This window comes from Anomaloglossus baeobatrachus, chromosome 4, assembly GCF_048569485.1.
Source record: "Anomaloglossus baeobatrachus isolate aAnoBae1 chromosome 4, aAnoBae1.hap1, whole genome shotgun sequence".
NCBI lineage: Eukaryota > Metazoa > Chordata > Amphibia > Anura > Aromobatidae > Anomaloglossus > Anomaloglossus baeobatrachus.
Genome location: NC_134356.1, coordinates 547,580,324 through 547,595,481, shown reverse-complemented (window position 1 = coordinate 547,595,481; position 15,158 = coordinate 547,580,324). Strand labels below are relative to the sequence as shown.

At 49.7% G+C, this 15,158-nt stretch overlaps 1 protein-coding gene across 2 annotated transcripts in view; it reads left to right on the top strand.

The window, feature by feature from the left end:
- The first annotated feature begins 291 nt into the window (after window positions 1–291).
- Window positions 292–15,158, top strand: part of FAM174B (family with sequence similarity 174 member B) — a 149,662-nt gene continuing 134,795 nt past the window's right edge. Inside the window, exon 1 of one of the 2 annotated variants that reach the window (XM_075345972.1) lies at window positions 292–711. In XM_075345972.1, the coding sequence (XP_075202087.1) occupies window positions 446–711 (266 nt within the window). In that variant the 5' untranslated portion in view covers window positions 292–445. The remainder of the gene's footprint in view (window positions 712–15,158) is intronic. The other variant, XR_012753065.1, reaches the window with a different exon arrangement.

The following is a 15,158-nucleotide window of genomic DNA, read 5'->3' as shown; positions in this document are numbered from 1 at the left end:
CCTCTGCCCTCTTTCCCCTGCCCTCTTTCTCCTGCCCTCTTTCCTCTGCCCTCTTTCCTCTGCTCTCTCTCCCATGCCTTCTCTCCCCTGCCCTCTCTCCCCTGCCCTCTTTCTCCTGCCCTCTTTCCTCTGCCCTCTTTCCTCTGCTCTCTCTCCCATGCCTTCTCTCCCCTGCCCTCTCTCCCCTGCCCTCTTTCTCCTGCCCTCTTTCCTCTGCCCTCTCTCCCCTGCCCTCTTTCCTCTGCCCTCCCCTGTACTCCCTCATCTAATGATTCACTGTAACGTGGTGTAATAACCTTCCGGGTTCCCATTTCCTGCAGTGTGAGCGGAGCTCCAGCCGAGAGCAGGATCGTGCAGCCGGCAGTGCCGGGCACAGTGAGGGGCGGACCCGGGCACCGGCTGGGGTGGCACAGCGTTCAGTGCTCGTGGTACACAGGGGGCAGAGATGAGAGCCGTGCAGAGCTGCGCCGTGTGCCTGCTGCTGTGTGCCGCCCTGGCCAGCGCCGTGTACAGGCGGGAGCTGGAGGAAACCCTCTCCCCCATGTCTGGTAACAGCAGCCTGCAGACTCCGGACACACAGGGCAATGACACTGCCAGGGTGACCCGCTTCAGCAGCATCGGGCAGTACATGCCCACCATCAAGAGCGTCTTCATCTTCGTGTGCGGCTTCAGCACCTTCCTCATCGCCTGCCTCATCGTGAAGATATTCAGGTACTTGTGTGCAGCCTTCCATCAGCTGCTCTGCCATGTGCTGCACTCATGTGCCCAGAGATGTGCTGCACTCATGTGCCCAGAGATGTGCTGCACTCATGTGCCCAGAGATGTGCTGCACTCATGTGCCCAGAGATGTGCTGCACTCATGTGCCCAGAGATGTGCTGCACTCATGTGCCCAGAGATGTGCTGCACTCATGTGCCCAGAGATGTGCTGCACTCATGTTCCCAGAGATGTGCTGCACTCATGTGCCCGGAGATGTGCTGCACTCATGTGCCCAGAGATGTGCTGCACTCATGTGCCCAGAGATGTGCTGCACTCATGTGCCCAGAGATGTGCTGCACTCATGTGCCCAGAGATGTGCTGCACTCATGTGCCCAGAGATGTGCTGCACTCATGTGCCCGGAGATGTGCTGCACTCATGTGCCCAGAGATGTGCTGCACTCATGTGCCCGGAGATGTGCTGCACTCATGTGCCCGGAGATGTGCTGCACTCATGTGCCCAGAGATGTGCTGCACTCATGTGCCCGGAGATGTGCTGCACTCATGTGCCCGGAGATGTGCTGCACTCATGTGCCCAGAGATGTGCTGCACTCATGTGCCCAGAGATGTGCTGCACTCATGTGCCCAGAGATGTGCTGCACTCATGTGCCCGGAGATGTGCTGCACTCATGTGCCCAGAGATGTGCTGCACTCATGTGCCCAGAGATGTGCTGCACTCATGTGCCCGGAGATGTGCTGCACTCATGTGCCCAGAGATGGGACCTCATTTCTAGGATCTTCATTGATTGCAGTGAATTGTGTTGCCCAGTGGTCAGCTGTGGCATGGCCCGGGGTAATGTGCAGATGCCCATGGTTGAATGGAAGCCATGGGGCTTCATAGCCAAAGAGAGTGGGTCTAAAAGCCACCATGGCACCAACTAGGGCACGAAGAGGATATCCTAAATCATGTTCCCCTTCCTTTTATGTATTTTGTATCCAGCTCCTTATTTCTGAGTGCGGACCCCCTGAGCGGTGCTCCCCCATAGCATCCCTATAAAAAGTATGTGCCCCCAACCAGAGTAGCGGTCCGCTGCCATGGTCAGGGCTGTGCCCACCTTGAACCTTATAGTTCTTTTTCCCCTAATGGTATTGTATGATCTACGCAGAGAGCTGAGAAAAGTTGAGAAACCCTGTAACTTTGCTTTCCATATGTTGTGCTGCTGCTGAGTGTTCGCCTCTGGCTGACCATCCAGAGCTGAAATCCCACTGTGACTGATGATTTCTGTCACGGATTTATCAGCGGATCCGTATGAGGTTCGTCATGTATTTGGACGGATCTGGGGCTTTTCCATGCCGAATCCAGGACAGTAATGAGAATTTTTTCTATTCTTAAATATCTATTTTTTGCACCACAAACAAAAATCTGCACAGGCTTTTCCATTGCATATGACTTAAGGCCCCGTTACACGCAGCGACTTATCTAACGATATTTCGCCGGGGTCACGGATCCCATGACGCACATCCGGCATCGTTAGTGACGTCGTTGCGTGTAAAGCCCCCTTAAGTTATAAAATCACCCCATTAAGGTTGCATTGAATGCGGCATGATACCATATTTCATCAAGATTTAGGTGCAGAATTAGCACCTAAATTCTCATCAAAACCTGAAATTGTAAATGAGGCCTTATACTTCAGAGCTGTAATCATAATTCTGTTGATTGTTATTGTAAACAGTCATCCGGCTTGTTTATACTAACAAATCAGCCAAGCTCCCATGGCTTAGTGACATTGTTAATTTTTCCGATGACTGTACAGGGCCAGCAGGATAAACAGCACCAGATCTAGTTGATTTAGCTGAATTGTGAATTTAGCTCTGGAGGATAAATACAGTTTGCAATTGAGGACTGGTAGATAAGTAATGAATATAATAGAGTATGCGTTAATGTTGATTCTTTTACTTTAGATCAGGCTGTGCTTTTTATGTGACAGCTCCAGTTGTGATTTGCATGCACAGTTCTATTTAAAGGGCAGATTATTGGGAGAACCAAATTTACTGAATGATGTGTAAACACAATGATACAACACGTTACATTCATGTCTACCTGTGTGCAGACCTTGCATTAGTGCTGGCACATTGTGTTCTGTTGGTGACACTGACCCCACATGCTGGGCCACCAAACGTTACCATATTTCTGTAGGCACCAACCCCACATGCTGAGCCACTAGATGTCACCCCGCTTCTGTAGGCACTGACCACACATGTTGGGCCACTAGATGTCATCACGCTTCTGTAGGCACCAACCCCACATGTTGGGCCATTAAACGTCACCATGCTTCTGTAGGCACCGAGCCCACATGTTGGGCCACTAGACGTCATCACACGTCTGTAGGCACCGACCCCACATTCTGGGCCACTAGATGTCATCACGCTTCTGTAGGCACCAACCCCACATGTTGGGCCACTAGACGTCACCACCCTTCTGTAGGCACGGACCCCACATTCTGGGCCACTAGATGTCATCACTCTTCTGTAGGCGCCGACCCCACATGTTGGGCCACTAGACGTCACCACCCTTCTGTAGGCACGGACCCCACATGTTGGGCCACTAGATGTCATCACACTTCTGTAGGCACCGACTCCACATGTTGGGCCACTAGACGGCACCACGCTTCAATAGGCACTGACCCCACATGCTGGGCCACTAGACGTCACCACGCTTCTGTAGGCATCAACCCCACATGCTGCGCCAATGAACGTCACTACGCTTCTGTAGGCATCAACCCCACATGCTGGGCTACTAGACGTCGCCATGCTTCTGTAGGCATCAACCCCACATGCTGCGCCAATGAACGTCACCACGCTTCTGTAGGCACCAACCCCACATGCTGGGCTACTAGACGTCGCCATGCTTCTGTAGGCATCAACCCCACATGCTGCGCCAATGAACGTCACCACGCTTCTGTAGGCACCAACCCCACATGCTGGGCTACTAGATGTCGCCACGCTTCTGTAGGCACCGACCCCACATGCTGGGCCACTGGACGACACTGCGCTTCTGTAGGCACCGACCGCACATGTTGGGCCGCTAGACGTCATCATGCTTCTGTAGGCACCGACCCCACATGTTGGGCCACTAGACGTCATCATGCTTCTGTAGGCACTGACCCCACATGCTGGGCCACTGGCCGTCACCATGCTTCTGTAGGCACTGACCCCACATGCTGGGCCACTGGCCGTCATCATGCTTCTGTAGGCACTGACCCCACATGCTGGGCCACTGGCCGTCACCACGCTTCTGTAGGCACCAACCCCACATGCTGGGCCACTGGCCGTCATCATGCTTCTGTAGGCACTGACCCCACATGCTGGGCTACTAGATGTCGCAATGCTTCTGTAGGCACACACCCAAATGCTGGGCCACTAGACGTTGCCATGCTTCTGTAGGCACTGACTACTGCTTTGGACAGGCACAAATTCATGCAGTGGTCACACAAGAACATGCAATCTTATGGACAGGATAGAATTGAAATTAAAGATCACAAGTCCACAAACCTCCTATTATAGGGTTTATTACAGTTCAGTATAAGTGGGGGATAGGAACCGATACATTCATGTTTCCTTTTCTACATACAATGACTAGTTATTGTTCACTTACTCCTAATTAATAAACCCTTATTTAACTTTGTGCATTATTAAAGCGAATGTGTTATTAGAAAATTATGTAATGTTTTTCTTTTGTTAGTTTTTTTTATTCACATTTGACATAATCTTTGATATTGAATAGTGATGAGCGGGCACTACCATGCTCGGGTGTTCGGTACTCGTAACTAGTGATGAGCGGGCACTACCATGCTCGGGTGTTCGGTACTCGTAACTAGTGATGCGCGGGCACTACCATGCTCGGGTTCTCAGTACTCGTAACTAGTGATGAGCGGGCACTACCATGCTCGGGTTCTCAATACTCGTAACTAGTGATGAGCGGGCACTACCATGCTCGGGTTCTCAGTACTTCTAACTACTGATGAGTGAGCACTACCATGCTCAGGGGCTCAGTACTTGTAACTAGTAATGAATAAGCACTACCATGCTCGGGTGCTCAGTACTCGTAACTAGTGATGAGCGAACACTACCATGCTTGGGTGCACACTCAGTACTGGTAACTATTGATGAGCGGGCACTACCATGCTCGGGTGCTCAGTACTCGTAACTAGTGATGAGCGAACACTACCATGCTCGGGTGCACAGTACTGGTAACTAGTGATGAGCGGGCACTACCATGCTCGGGTGCTCAGTACTCGTAACTAATGATGAGCGGGCACTACCATGCTCGGGTGCTCAGTACTCGTAACTAGTGATGAGCGAACACTACCATGCTTGGGTGCACAGTACTGGTAACTAGCGATGAGCGGGCACTACCATGCTAGGGTGCTCAGTACTTGTAACTAGTGATGAATGAGCACTACCATGCTTGGGCACTCAGTACTTGTAACTAGTGATGAGCGGGCACTGCCATGCTTGGGCACTCAGTACTTGTAACTAGTGATGAGTGAGCACTACCATGCTCGGGCGCTCGGTACTCATAACTAGTGATGAATGAGCACTACCATGCTCGGGTGCTCAGTACTTGTAACTAGTGATGAGCGGGCACTACCATGCTCGGGTGCTCAGTACTTGTAATTAGTGATGAGCGGGCACTACCATTCTCGGGGGCTCGGTGCTCGTAACTAGTGATGAGCGAGCACTACCATGCTCAGGAGCTCAGTACTTGTAACTAGTGATGAGCGGGCACTACCATGCTCGGGTGCTCAGTACTTGTAACTAGTGATGAGCGGGCACTACCATGCTCGGGTGCTCAGTACTTGTAACTAGTGATGAGCGGGCACTACCATTCTCGGGGGCTCGGTGCTCGTAACTAGTGATGAGCGAGCACTACCATGCTCAGGAGCTCAGTACTTGTTTCTAGTGATGAGCGAGCACTACCATGCTCAGGAGCTCAGTACTTGTAACTAGTGATGAGCGGGCACTACCATGCTCGGGTGCTCAGTACTTGTAACTAGTGATGAGCGGGCACTACCATGCTTGGGTGCTCAGTACTTGTAACTAATGATGAGTGAGCACTGCCATGCTCGGGTGCTCGGTATTCGTAACAAGCAGGTCGGACGATCGGATGGGCTCAACTAGTGTACCTAGTATAATGGAAGTCAATGGGGAACTTAAGCATTTTTTCAGAAGAGTTTCCCATTAACTGCTATTATAAGGCTATGTGCCCACGCTACAGGATTTACCGCGGATTTACCGCGGATTTTGCCACGGATTTACCGCGGATTTGCCGAAAATCTGCAGCAGCAGCACTTCCAAGCCATTTCAATGGCATTTTGGAAATGCTGTGCCCATGCTGCGGATTTTTCCGCGGCGGATTTGCCGCGGATTTTGATCCGGAAAAATCTGCAGCATGTCAATTGTTTGGTGCAGATTTGGTGCAGATTTTTGGCTTTGAATGGGGAAAAAAAAAAAAAAAAAATCCGCATCAAAATCCGCGGCAAATCCGCGGTAAATCCGCGGCAAATCCGCGGCAAATCCGCGGGTGCGGATTTGCCGCGAAAGTTGCGGATTTTCAGGCAAAAAAATCCGCAGGGACATTCTAGCGTGGGCACATAGCCTAATCAGTACACAAGTCAAGTCGACTGCTCAGTAACCCACATCACCGCTGCAGCCAATCAGTAATCTCAGTGGATCGTTCGATGTAGACGGCATGAGCTGCCGAGCTCAGTGATTGGTGGCAGCTGTAGTCAGTGTCACCGCTGCGGTCAAAACAGTGAGATGGAAGCAGCGTCAGAGAGCCGGCACTGGAGAGGGTGAGGGCTATAAGACTCTGTTATCTAACATTACAGGACATGTTTGGGGTCCAGTTTTACCTTCCAGATCAGGTATTTCTGCATTACTGACATTGCGCCTAGACCGGATCGGTGACACTGCTTGTCTGCGAGTGCTGCTGTGTTCTTCAGGAGCGACCCTGCAGCGTGCGATTGCCTCCATTCTCCGTATGTGAGTCTTGTGATTTAGTGCAGCCAGGCGTCTGCTGGGTAAAGTCACTGTAATCGTGAGATCCGTATCTGGAGGATTCTGACTGACTCTTTTATTTGCTTCTTGTCAGGAGACACACAGTGTAGCCTCAGCGATAATGTAGAGTATTCATGATACACAGCGGAGTCTCTCAGACTTTGTTACACGTGCTGTTACTGGAGCAATGGAAGTGTTACCAGGGTAAGGACGGGCATTAGAAAACGTGGTTACAGTGTGTATCTGAGGGACTGACGGGCAAACGTGGTGAATAGAAATGTTACTGACTGTGGCCTCTACGATTCTGTCCGAGAGAAAGTCCGCCGCCACCTCGATCTTCGGCTTGTGGTGTTTAGAAACAAAATAATGTATTTTTTAAGACGCACTTTTCCTCACAAAAATTTGTGAGGGAAATAAGGGGTGCGTCTTATAATCCGAATGCACCTTACCATGAGGTGGCGAATAGGGGTAGCAGGAGGTAGGGGCAATGCTGGGGCCTGCGGGGTGCTGTGCTTGGGCCTGCTGGGTGCTGTGCTGCGGGCGGCTGTGCTGCAAATGGTGAGGCAGGGGCATCCTGAAGATGTTGGCGGTGCGGGCTTCACATAAAGGCGCTCGGAGTCTTGCACATGTGCAGATGGAGCTTTCGGCTCAAGATCTCATCTGCGCACGCGCCGCCTCCGGCCCATTGATCTCCCAGGAGGGGACGTAAGGAGAATGGAGCCCGGAGGTGGCGCATGCGCAGATGAGATCTCAGCTTAGAGCCAATAGCTCAGTCAGCGCACACGCCGACTTCAGGCGCCATTTCTTTGAACCCCTCACAGCCGACAGTTTCTTGAAGATGTTTCCTCATAGCTTCTGGGACACCCACCGGCTGCACCGCTTGCAGCATCGACCTGTTCCACCACTGCCCCTGCCTCCCGTGACCCCGCTCCACCCCTACTGGCGGCTCCACCCCTACTGGCCCCCTCCCTGGTAAGACACCACCGGATTGTAAGACGGAAACCATTTTTATTTTTTTACCTTTTTTTTCTATATTTGGGGTGAAAAATATGGTATATGGTTAATAGTGATGAGTGAGTGTGCTCGCCACTGCTCGATACATGATAGAGCATTGAGGTGCTCGGGTATTCACGGTGCTCAGCTGAGTATTAGGGGTGCTTGGATGTGTCGTTTGTGAAACATCGAACACAGAGTCGGCTCCCTCCAGTGATGGGAGCCAACACCCCAGTGAAAGCCACTTGCAGTCTCTGAATGGGGGCAAAAACAATGTTATAGGATGTAGTGTCTCCAAAATAAAAAGCAAACCATACTTTACCTCCCCCGAAAATACTGTGTTTATGGCTAGCTGTATGAGGGCGGAGGGACGAGCTGCCCATTCAGTCACTTCCATTATACTCGTTAGCGCGGCAGAGCGTCTAACCTGCTCGGCTCGAGTAAAGAGACCTCAAGCATCGTAGTGTCCGCTCATCATTCCTCATTACGAGTACTGAGCTCAGCACTAATGGCTAATAAAAAGCCTGATACTAAGATGAGCATTATATGAGCACAGCTAGAGTAAAGGCCCCGTCACACGCAACGACATATCTAACGATATATCGCCGGGGTCACGGATTCCGTGACGCACATCCGGCATTGTTAGCGACGTCGTTGCGTGTGACAGCAAGGAACGACCGTTAACGATGGAAAATACTCATCTTATCGTCCATCGTTGACACGTCGTTCCTTTTTAAAAAATCGTTGATTGTTGAGGACACAGGTTGTTCGTCGTTCCCGAGGCAGCACACATCGCTACGTGTGACACCTCGAGAACAACAAACTACAGCTTACCTGCGGCCGCCAGCAGTGAGGAAGGAAGGACGTGGGCGGGACGTTACGTTCCGCTCATCTCCGCTTCTATTGGGGGGCCGCTTATTGACGCCACTGTGACACCGCACGTCCCTCCCCCTTAGAAAGGAAGCGGTGCGCTGGCAACAGCGACGTCAATAGACAGGTAAGTACGTGTGGCGGCTCCAAACGATTTTGTGCGCCATGGGCAGCGATTTGTCCGTGACGCACAAACGATGGGGGCGGGTGCTTTCACCAGCGACATCGCTAGCGATATCGCTGCGTGTAACACCCCCTATAGTCTAGGTCTGCACAGCGACAAGCATAGCATAACAAAAATACTATGAAGACCCACGTAACAAAAATATTTGTGCAGCTTGTCCACTACTTGCCATTTTCCAACTCTTTTAAAGCTCTGATTTTGTTGGAAAAAAAATGGACAAGCTGCAGACAAGTCGCATGTCATGTGCACCTTGCATTGAAGTCTATGGCGAGTGTGTGTCGAGTGTGCCTTGCAATGAAGTCTATGGTGAGTGTGTGTCGAGTGTGCCTTGCATTGAAGTCTATGGTGAGTATGTGTCGGGTGCGCCTCGCATTGAAGTCTATGGTGAGTGTGTGTTGTGTACGCCTTGTATTGATGTCTATGGCGAGTGTGTGTTGTGTGCGCTTTGCATTGAAGTCTATGGTGATTGAGTGTGTGTCGTGTATGACTTGCATTGAAATCTATGGTGAGTGTGTGGAGTGTACGACTTGCATTGAAGTCTATGGTGATTGAGTGTGTGTCGTGTATGACTTGCATTGAAGTCTATGGCGAGTGTGTAGTGTGCGCCTTGCATTGAAGTCTATGGTGAGTGTGTGTCGTGTGCGCCTTGCATTGAAGTCTATGGTGAGTGTGTGTCGTGTGCGCCTTGCATTGAAGTCTATGGTGAGTGTGTCGTGTACGACTTGTGACAGAAATTTTGACACATTTGGAAACATTTGTGACCCTTTGCCGCAGATCTGAAGGTGACATCGTAGGAGATCATTACCTCCAATGTTGTAATGTGTCATGTCACCGTGTGGCCTACGCCTGAGGGTCACATCTTCATATAAATACGGGCAGTGCAATTCAATAAAAATCACATTGCACTCGCCCCAATGTTAAACAGTGAGGCAGGGCTGATCTGTGGGATTTCTTCAGCTGTTCTCGGCCTGAGGAATAAATCGCAGCATTCTGTGTATGGCAACGTAAAATGCCCAATACAAGTCTGCGTACAAGCATAAAAACCGGACGTCACATGACCCATCCATATGCCGTCTGATTTATATGGATACATTACCAATCTGTAGCATAGAACGGAAATGGTCCTGGAAATGATTGTAGAATAATAGCTGCTGAGAAAGAAAATCACGTCATATGGATGGGATATAGAATACCAAACTGATTTCACTCATCCAACTTTTCTGGATGAAAATCAGAACAATTTTTTATTTGCAGTGTGAGCGAACTCTGAGAGTTCATGAGTCCAAGGGGATTGAGTCTTCACCTTCCCGGTCGGACTGAAGGCTGCAGCTTGTACTGAGCAGTGTGAGATCTCAGCAGCAGCAGCGATGAGGAGGGACAGTGAGGATCTGTCATTCAGGCTAGGAGGGCAAAAAAACAGTCTTAAACTCTCATAAAGGATTATTATACAGCCATTCTGTATAATAATGGCGGCACACTTCCTCACTGCAATACATTGCCATATCACCAGCGTCCGTCCTCTTTGCTCCCAGGCTCCAGCATTAAGTGTATGGTTGAAAAAGGTCCTGTGTATCGAAACGTTACGTTGTACACTCATCTGTTTAGCCACCATTAAATAGATTTATTCACAGCAACATCGTGATTTGAGTGCCGGGTCTTTTTTTATTTTTTTTATTTGCAGAAACAATGGGGCCATGCAGGGTAGACGGTCATACTACTGCTTCTCCAAATGTAAGAATATATGGGAAGTGCCATATGGACGACACATTGGGAGCAGATAATGTAAACCCTCCTGCTGGAAATCCTTCTTGATGTGAAGCTGCAGGTGTTTACATGGAGGTTTACATGTGGAGCCACTTTGTTCTTTTTTCGAGTGGCTGTTTTTTCGTATGTACATGTGATAAGTGGTGTTCTCATCATAGGCGCCTATGTGATATTTGTGGGATATGCTATACGAGTGCCTAATAGCTTTGGGTTTCTATCCCTTGAAGCCTGCTCGGTTCTTTCTGTAGTTCCCATAGAGAGCTGCTCACATGTGTCCACCTCTCCATACTGTACGATCACGCATGGCCACGGAGGCTGCTGCGTGGCTCACCAGATGAGTCTCCCATTTTGGAGATTGGTTTGGGTCTGAGACATTTTAGTCACATCCTATGAACTTTCCGCTAATGCCTGTGATGAGTATACCCTTTAAGCCTTTAAGGACTGGGTGTTTTTTCGTCTTGCACTTTTTTTTCTCCCTTTTTTCCAAGAGTCATAATTTTTTTTTTTCCCCGCCAGCATAGCCGTTCTGTTTGTTTTCTTTTCATGACATTCATTGTGCAGTTAAAAATTGGAAGACTTTTTTTTTTTACATTATTTACTAATTTCAACGGGGAACATGAATCTATAATCACCTATCCAATACTATAGTATTACAGGATATATTGTCAAATTGTGATCACCTGAAAACCCCAACCACAGGCACGACTTCATAGCAACTCTAACATGGCAGACATTGCTGGCCTTCAGGAGGCTCCTGGATGCCAAGGCAATTGAACAGCACACTGAATGCTTCAGATAAGTTGAGGATGGCAGGCATAAGTGATGAATGCTATGTTGAAGCCTGTTTAAAAGAACAGAGTCTTCAGTGGTTGATACCTTTTAATGGCTAACTGAAAAGATGGTAATAATTGCAAGCTTTCGAGACCACTCAGGTCTCTTCATCAGGCATGGTATAACACAAAATCTGAAGAGTCACATATTTATACACAACAGGACTTAGAAAGAAAAATATGTCGCTGTCCAGTTGTGCGCGTTTCTTCAGAAGTGTCTTTAGTTCCATAAAGATGCGGTACATTCTGGTATCCTCCATTTTGATACAAGTAAAATATATCTTTGTACCGTGTTAGAGAAAAATATGTCGCTGTCCAGTTGTGCACGTTTCAGAAAAATATGTCGCTGTCCAGTTGTGCGCGTTTCAGAAAAATATGTCGCTGTCCAGTTGTGCACGTTTCAGAAAAATATGTCGCTGTCCAGTTGTGCACGTTTCAGAAAAATATGTCGCTGTCCAGTTGTGCGCGTTTCTAAGTCCTGTTGTGTATAAATATGTGACTCTTCAGATTTTGTGTTATACCATGCCTGATGAAGAGACCTGAGTGGTCTCGAAAGCTTGCAATTATTACCATCTTTTCAGTTAGCCATTAAAAGGTATCAACCACTGAGGACTCTGTTCTTTTAAACAATTTTTTTATCTCTACTGGCTAACACGGTACAAAGATATACCGTATTTTTCGCTTTATAAGACGCACTTTTCCTCCCCAAATTTTGGGAGGAAAATGGGGGGTGCGTCTTATAAAGCGGTAGCGGGGGGGGGTCCTGTCTGAGGCGATCGGGCGGGTGCCTGTGGCTGCATGCAAGCGGCCGGGTACCTGTACTTGCATGCAGCGGCAGCCGGGTACCCGTGGCTGTGTGCGGGCGGCAGCGGGTGCTGTGTGGGGTCGGCAGCCAGGTACCTGTGCTTGCATGCGGTGGCAGACGGGTACCCATGGCTGTGTGCGGGCGGCAGCCGGGTGCTGTGTGCGAGCGGCAGTCGGGTGCCCGTGCAGGTACCCGGCTGCCGCCCTCACACAGTCACCCATCTGCCGCCCGCACACAGCCATGGGTACCCGGCTGCCACCGCACGCAAGCACAGGTACCCGGCGGCTTGTACGCAGAGTGGGCGGGCAGCCTGCTGGCTGCCACTCTGTGCATGCGGGGCGGGCGGCTGTGCAGCTTACCAGTTGTCAGCGGTCCCACTTTCAAATGATGGCGCCGGTGGAGCTCTTGGATGAGAGCTCCATCTGCGCACGCGCTGCTCCGGGAGTCAGCGCGTGCGCAGATGGAGCCCTTGGATGAGAGCTCCATCTGCGCATGCGTCGCTCCGGGCGCCATTACTTGAATCGGGACCGCGGACACACTCCACCACTGAGCCGTCGCCGCCGCTCCCACCACTGAGCCGCCGCCGCCGCTGCCACCACTGAACCGGGACCGCGGACACACGCCACCACTGAGCAGTCCCTGCCGCTGCCACCACTGAGCAGTTGCCGCCGCTCCCACCACTGAGCCGCCGCCGCCGCTGCCACCACTGAACCGGGACCACGGACACACGCCACCACTGAGCAGTCCCTGCCGCTGCCACCACTGAGCAGTTACCGCCGCTCCCACCACTGAGCCGTCGCCGCCACTCCCACCACTGAGCCGTCGCCGCCGCTGCCACCACTGAACCGGGACCGCGGACACACTCCACCACTGAGCAGTCCCTGCCACCACTGAGCAGTCGCCGCCGCCGCTGCCACCACTGAACCGGGACCGCGGACACTCACTGCACCGGCCTGCTGCACGGCTCACACGCCACGGCTGCTGCCGCCACCACGGACCCCACGGATCCTGCCACCGTGGACGCCACCGCGCCTGCACCCACGGACGCCACGGCACCTGCAACCACGGACCCCGCTGCCACTGACCTGCCGTGCCTGCCAGCACAACCTGTGCCTCCTGTGACCCCGCTTCACCACCACTGCTGCCCCCCTCCGGTAAGAGAACACCGGAGTATAAGACGGACCCCATTTTTCTTTTTTTTACCTTTTTTTATGTCTAAGTTTGGGGTGCGTCTTATATTTCGGTGCGTCTTATAAAGCGGAAAATACGGTATTTTACTTGTATGTTGAAGCCTATTACTTGCCACAGTCAGTCTTGACAGTGCCTTTTAAGAGGTTAAGGGGAACTTGTCAGGTCTGCTATGCCCACCAACCCAGCAGCACTCACATGTGTATGCCAAAATTCCCTGCCTAACCATCCCTGTATAACAATAAGAGGTCGCCATGGCTATGGCTGTTGGGCTCACATAAAACTGGCCATTTTTGTGTGCTAAGTATCTCAATTTTCACATGTTTTCCATAGCAGTAATTCATGTCTATATTCCCATATTCATTGTTCCACATATTTTAGCACTACAGAGTGAAACTGCCTCCTTTTTTTTGTTTTGGTTTGGATACTGTTATTTACTAAATCAATGTTTAAAAATAAATAAATCATGAAGTGCGCTGTTCCTATGCTAATTAGGGCTTTGACTAGTTGAAGGGGTGTTAATTCCAGGGCTGTGGAGTCGGTAAGCCAAACCTCCGACTCCTCAATTTCCCTTGCACCCACTCCAACTCCACAACTCCGACTCCAACATATATTGCTCATATTTAAGTGAAAAATTTATTGTAGTACAATGTGAACATCAGACATTTAATCATTTTCAGGATACAATGAGATATTTAGATAGAACAAAATATATTTACTGGAATGCAACTTTAGAACACAAAAAACTGTAATAAATTGTAAATATGTAATACACTATATAATATAGATTACATATATATATATATATATATATATATATATACTGTATATATATGTAATATAGATTATTATTATTATATTATTATTATATATAAATATATATACAGCGCCTACAAGTAGTATTCAACCCCCTGCAGATTTAGAAGGTTTGATAAGATGCAAATAAGTTAGAGCCTGCAAGCTTCAAACAAGAGCAGGATTTATTAACAGATTCATAAATCTTACAAACCAACAAGTTATGTTGCTCAGTTAAATTTTAATACATTTTCAACATAAAAGTGTGGGTCAATTATTATTCAACCCCTAGGTTTACTATTTTGTGGAATAACCCTTGTTTGCAATTACAGCTAATAATCGTCTTTTATAAGACCTGATCAGGCCGGCACAGGTCTCTGGAGTTATCTTGGCCCACTCCTCCATGCAGATCTTCTCCAAGTTATCTAGGTTCTTTGGGTGTCTTATGTGGACTTTAATCTTGAGCTCCTTCCACAAGTTTTCAATTGGGTTAAGGTCAGGAGACTGACTAGGCCACTGCAACACCTTGATTTTTTCCCTCTTGAACCAGGCCTTGGTTTTCTTGGCTGTGTGCATTGGGTCGTTGTCTTGTTGGAAGATGAAATGACGACCCATCTTAAGATCCTTGATGGAGGAGCGGAGGTGCTTGGCCAAAATCTCCAGGTAGGCCGTGCTATCCATCTTCCCATGGATGCGGACCAGATGGCCAGGCCCCTTGGCTGAGAAACAGCCCCACAGCATGATGCTGCCACCACTATGCTTGACTGTAGGGATGGTATTCTTGGGGTCGTATCCAGTCTCCAAACGTCACGTGTGTGGTTGGCACCAAAGATCTCGATCTTGGTCTCATCAGACCCGAGAACCTTGAACCAGTCTGTCTCAGAGTCCTCCAAGTGATCATGAGCAAACTGTAGACGAGCCTTGACATGACGCTTTGAAAGTAAAGGTACCTTACGGGCTCGTCTGGAACGGAG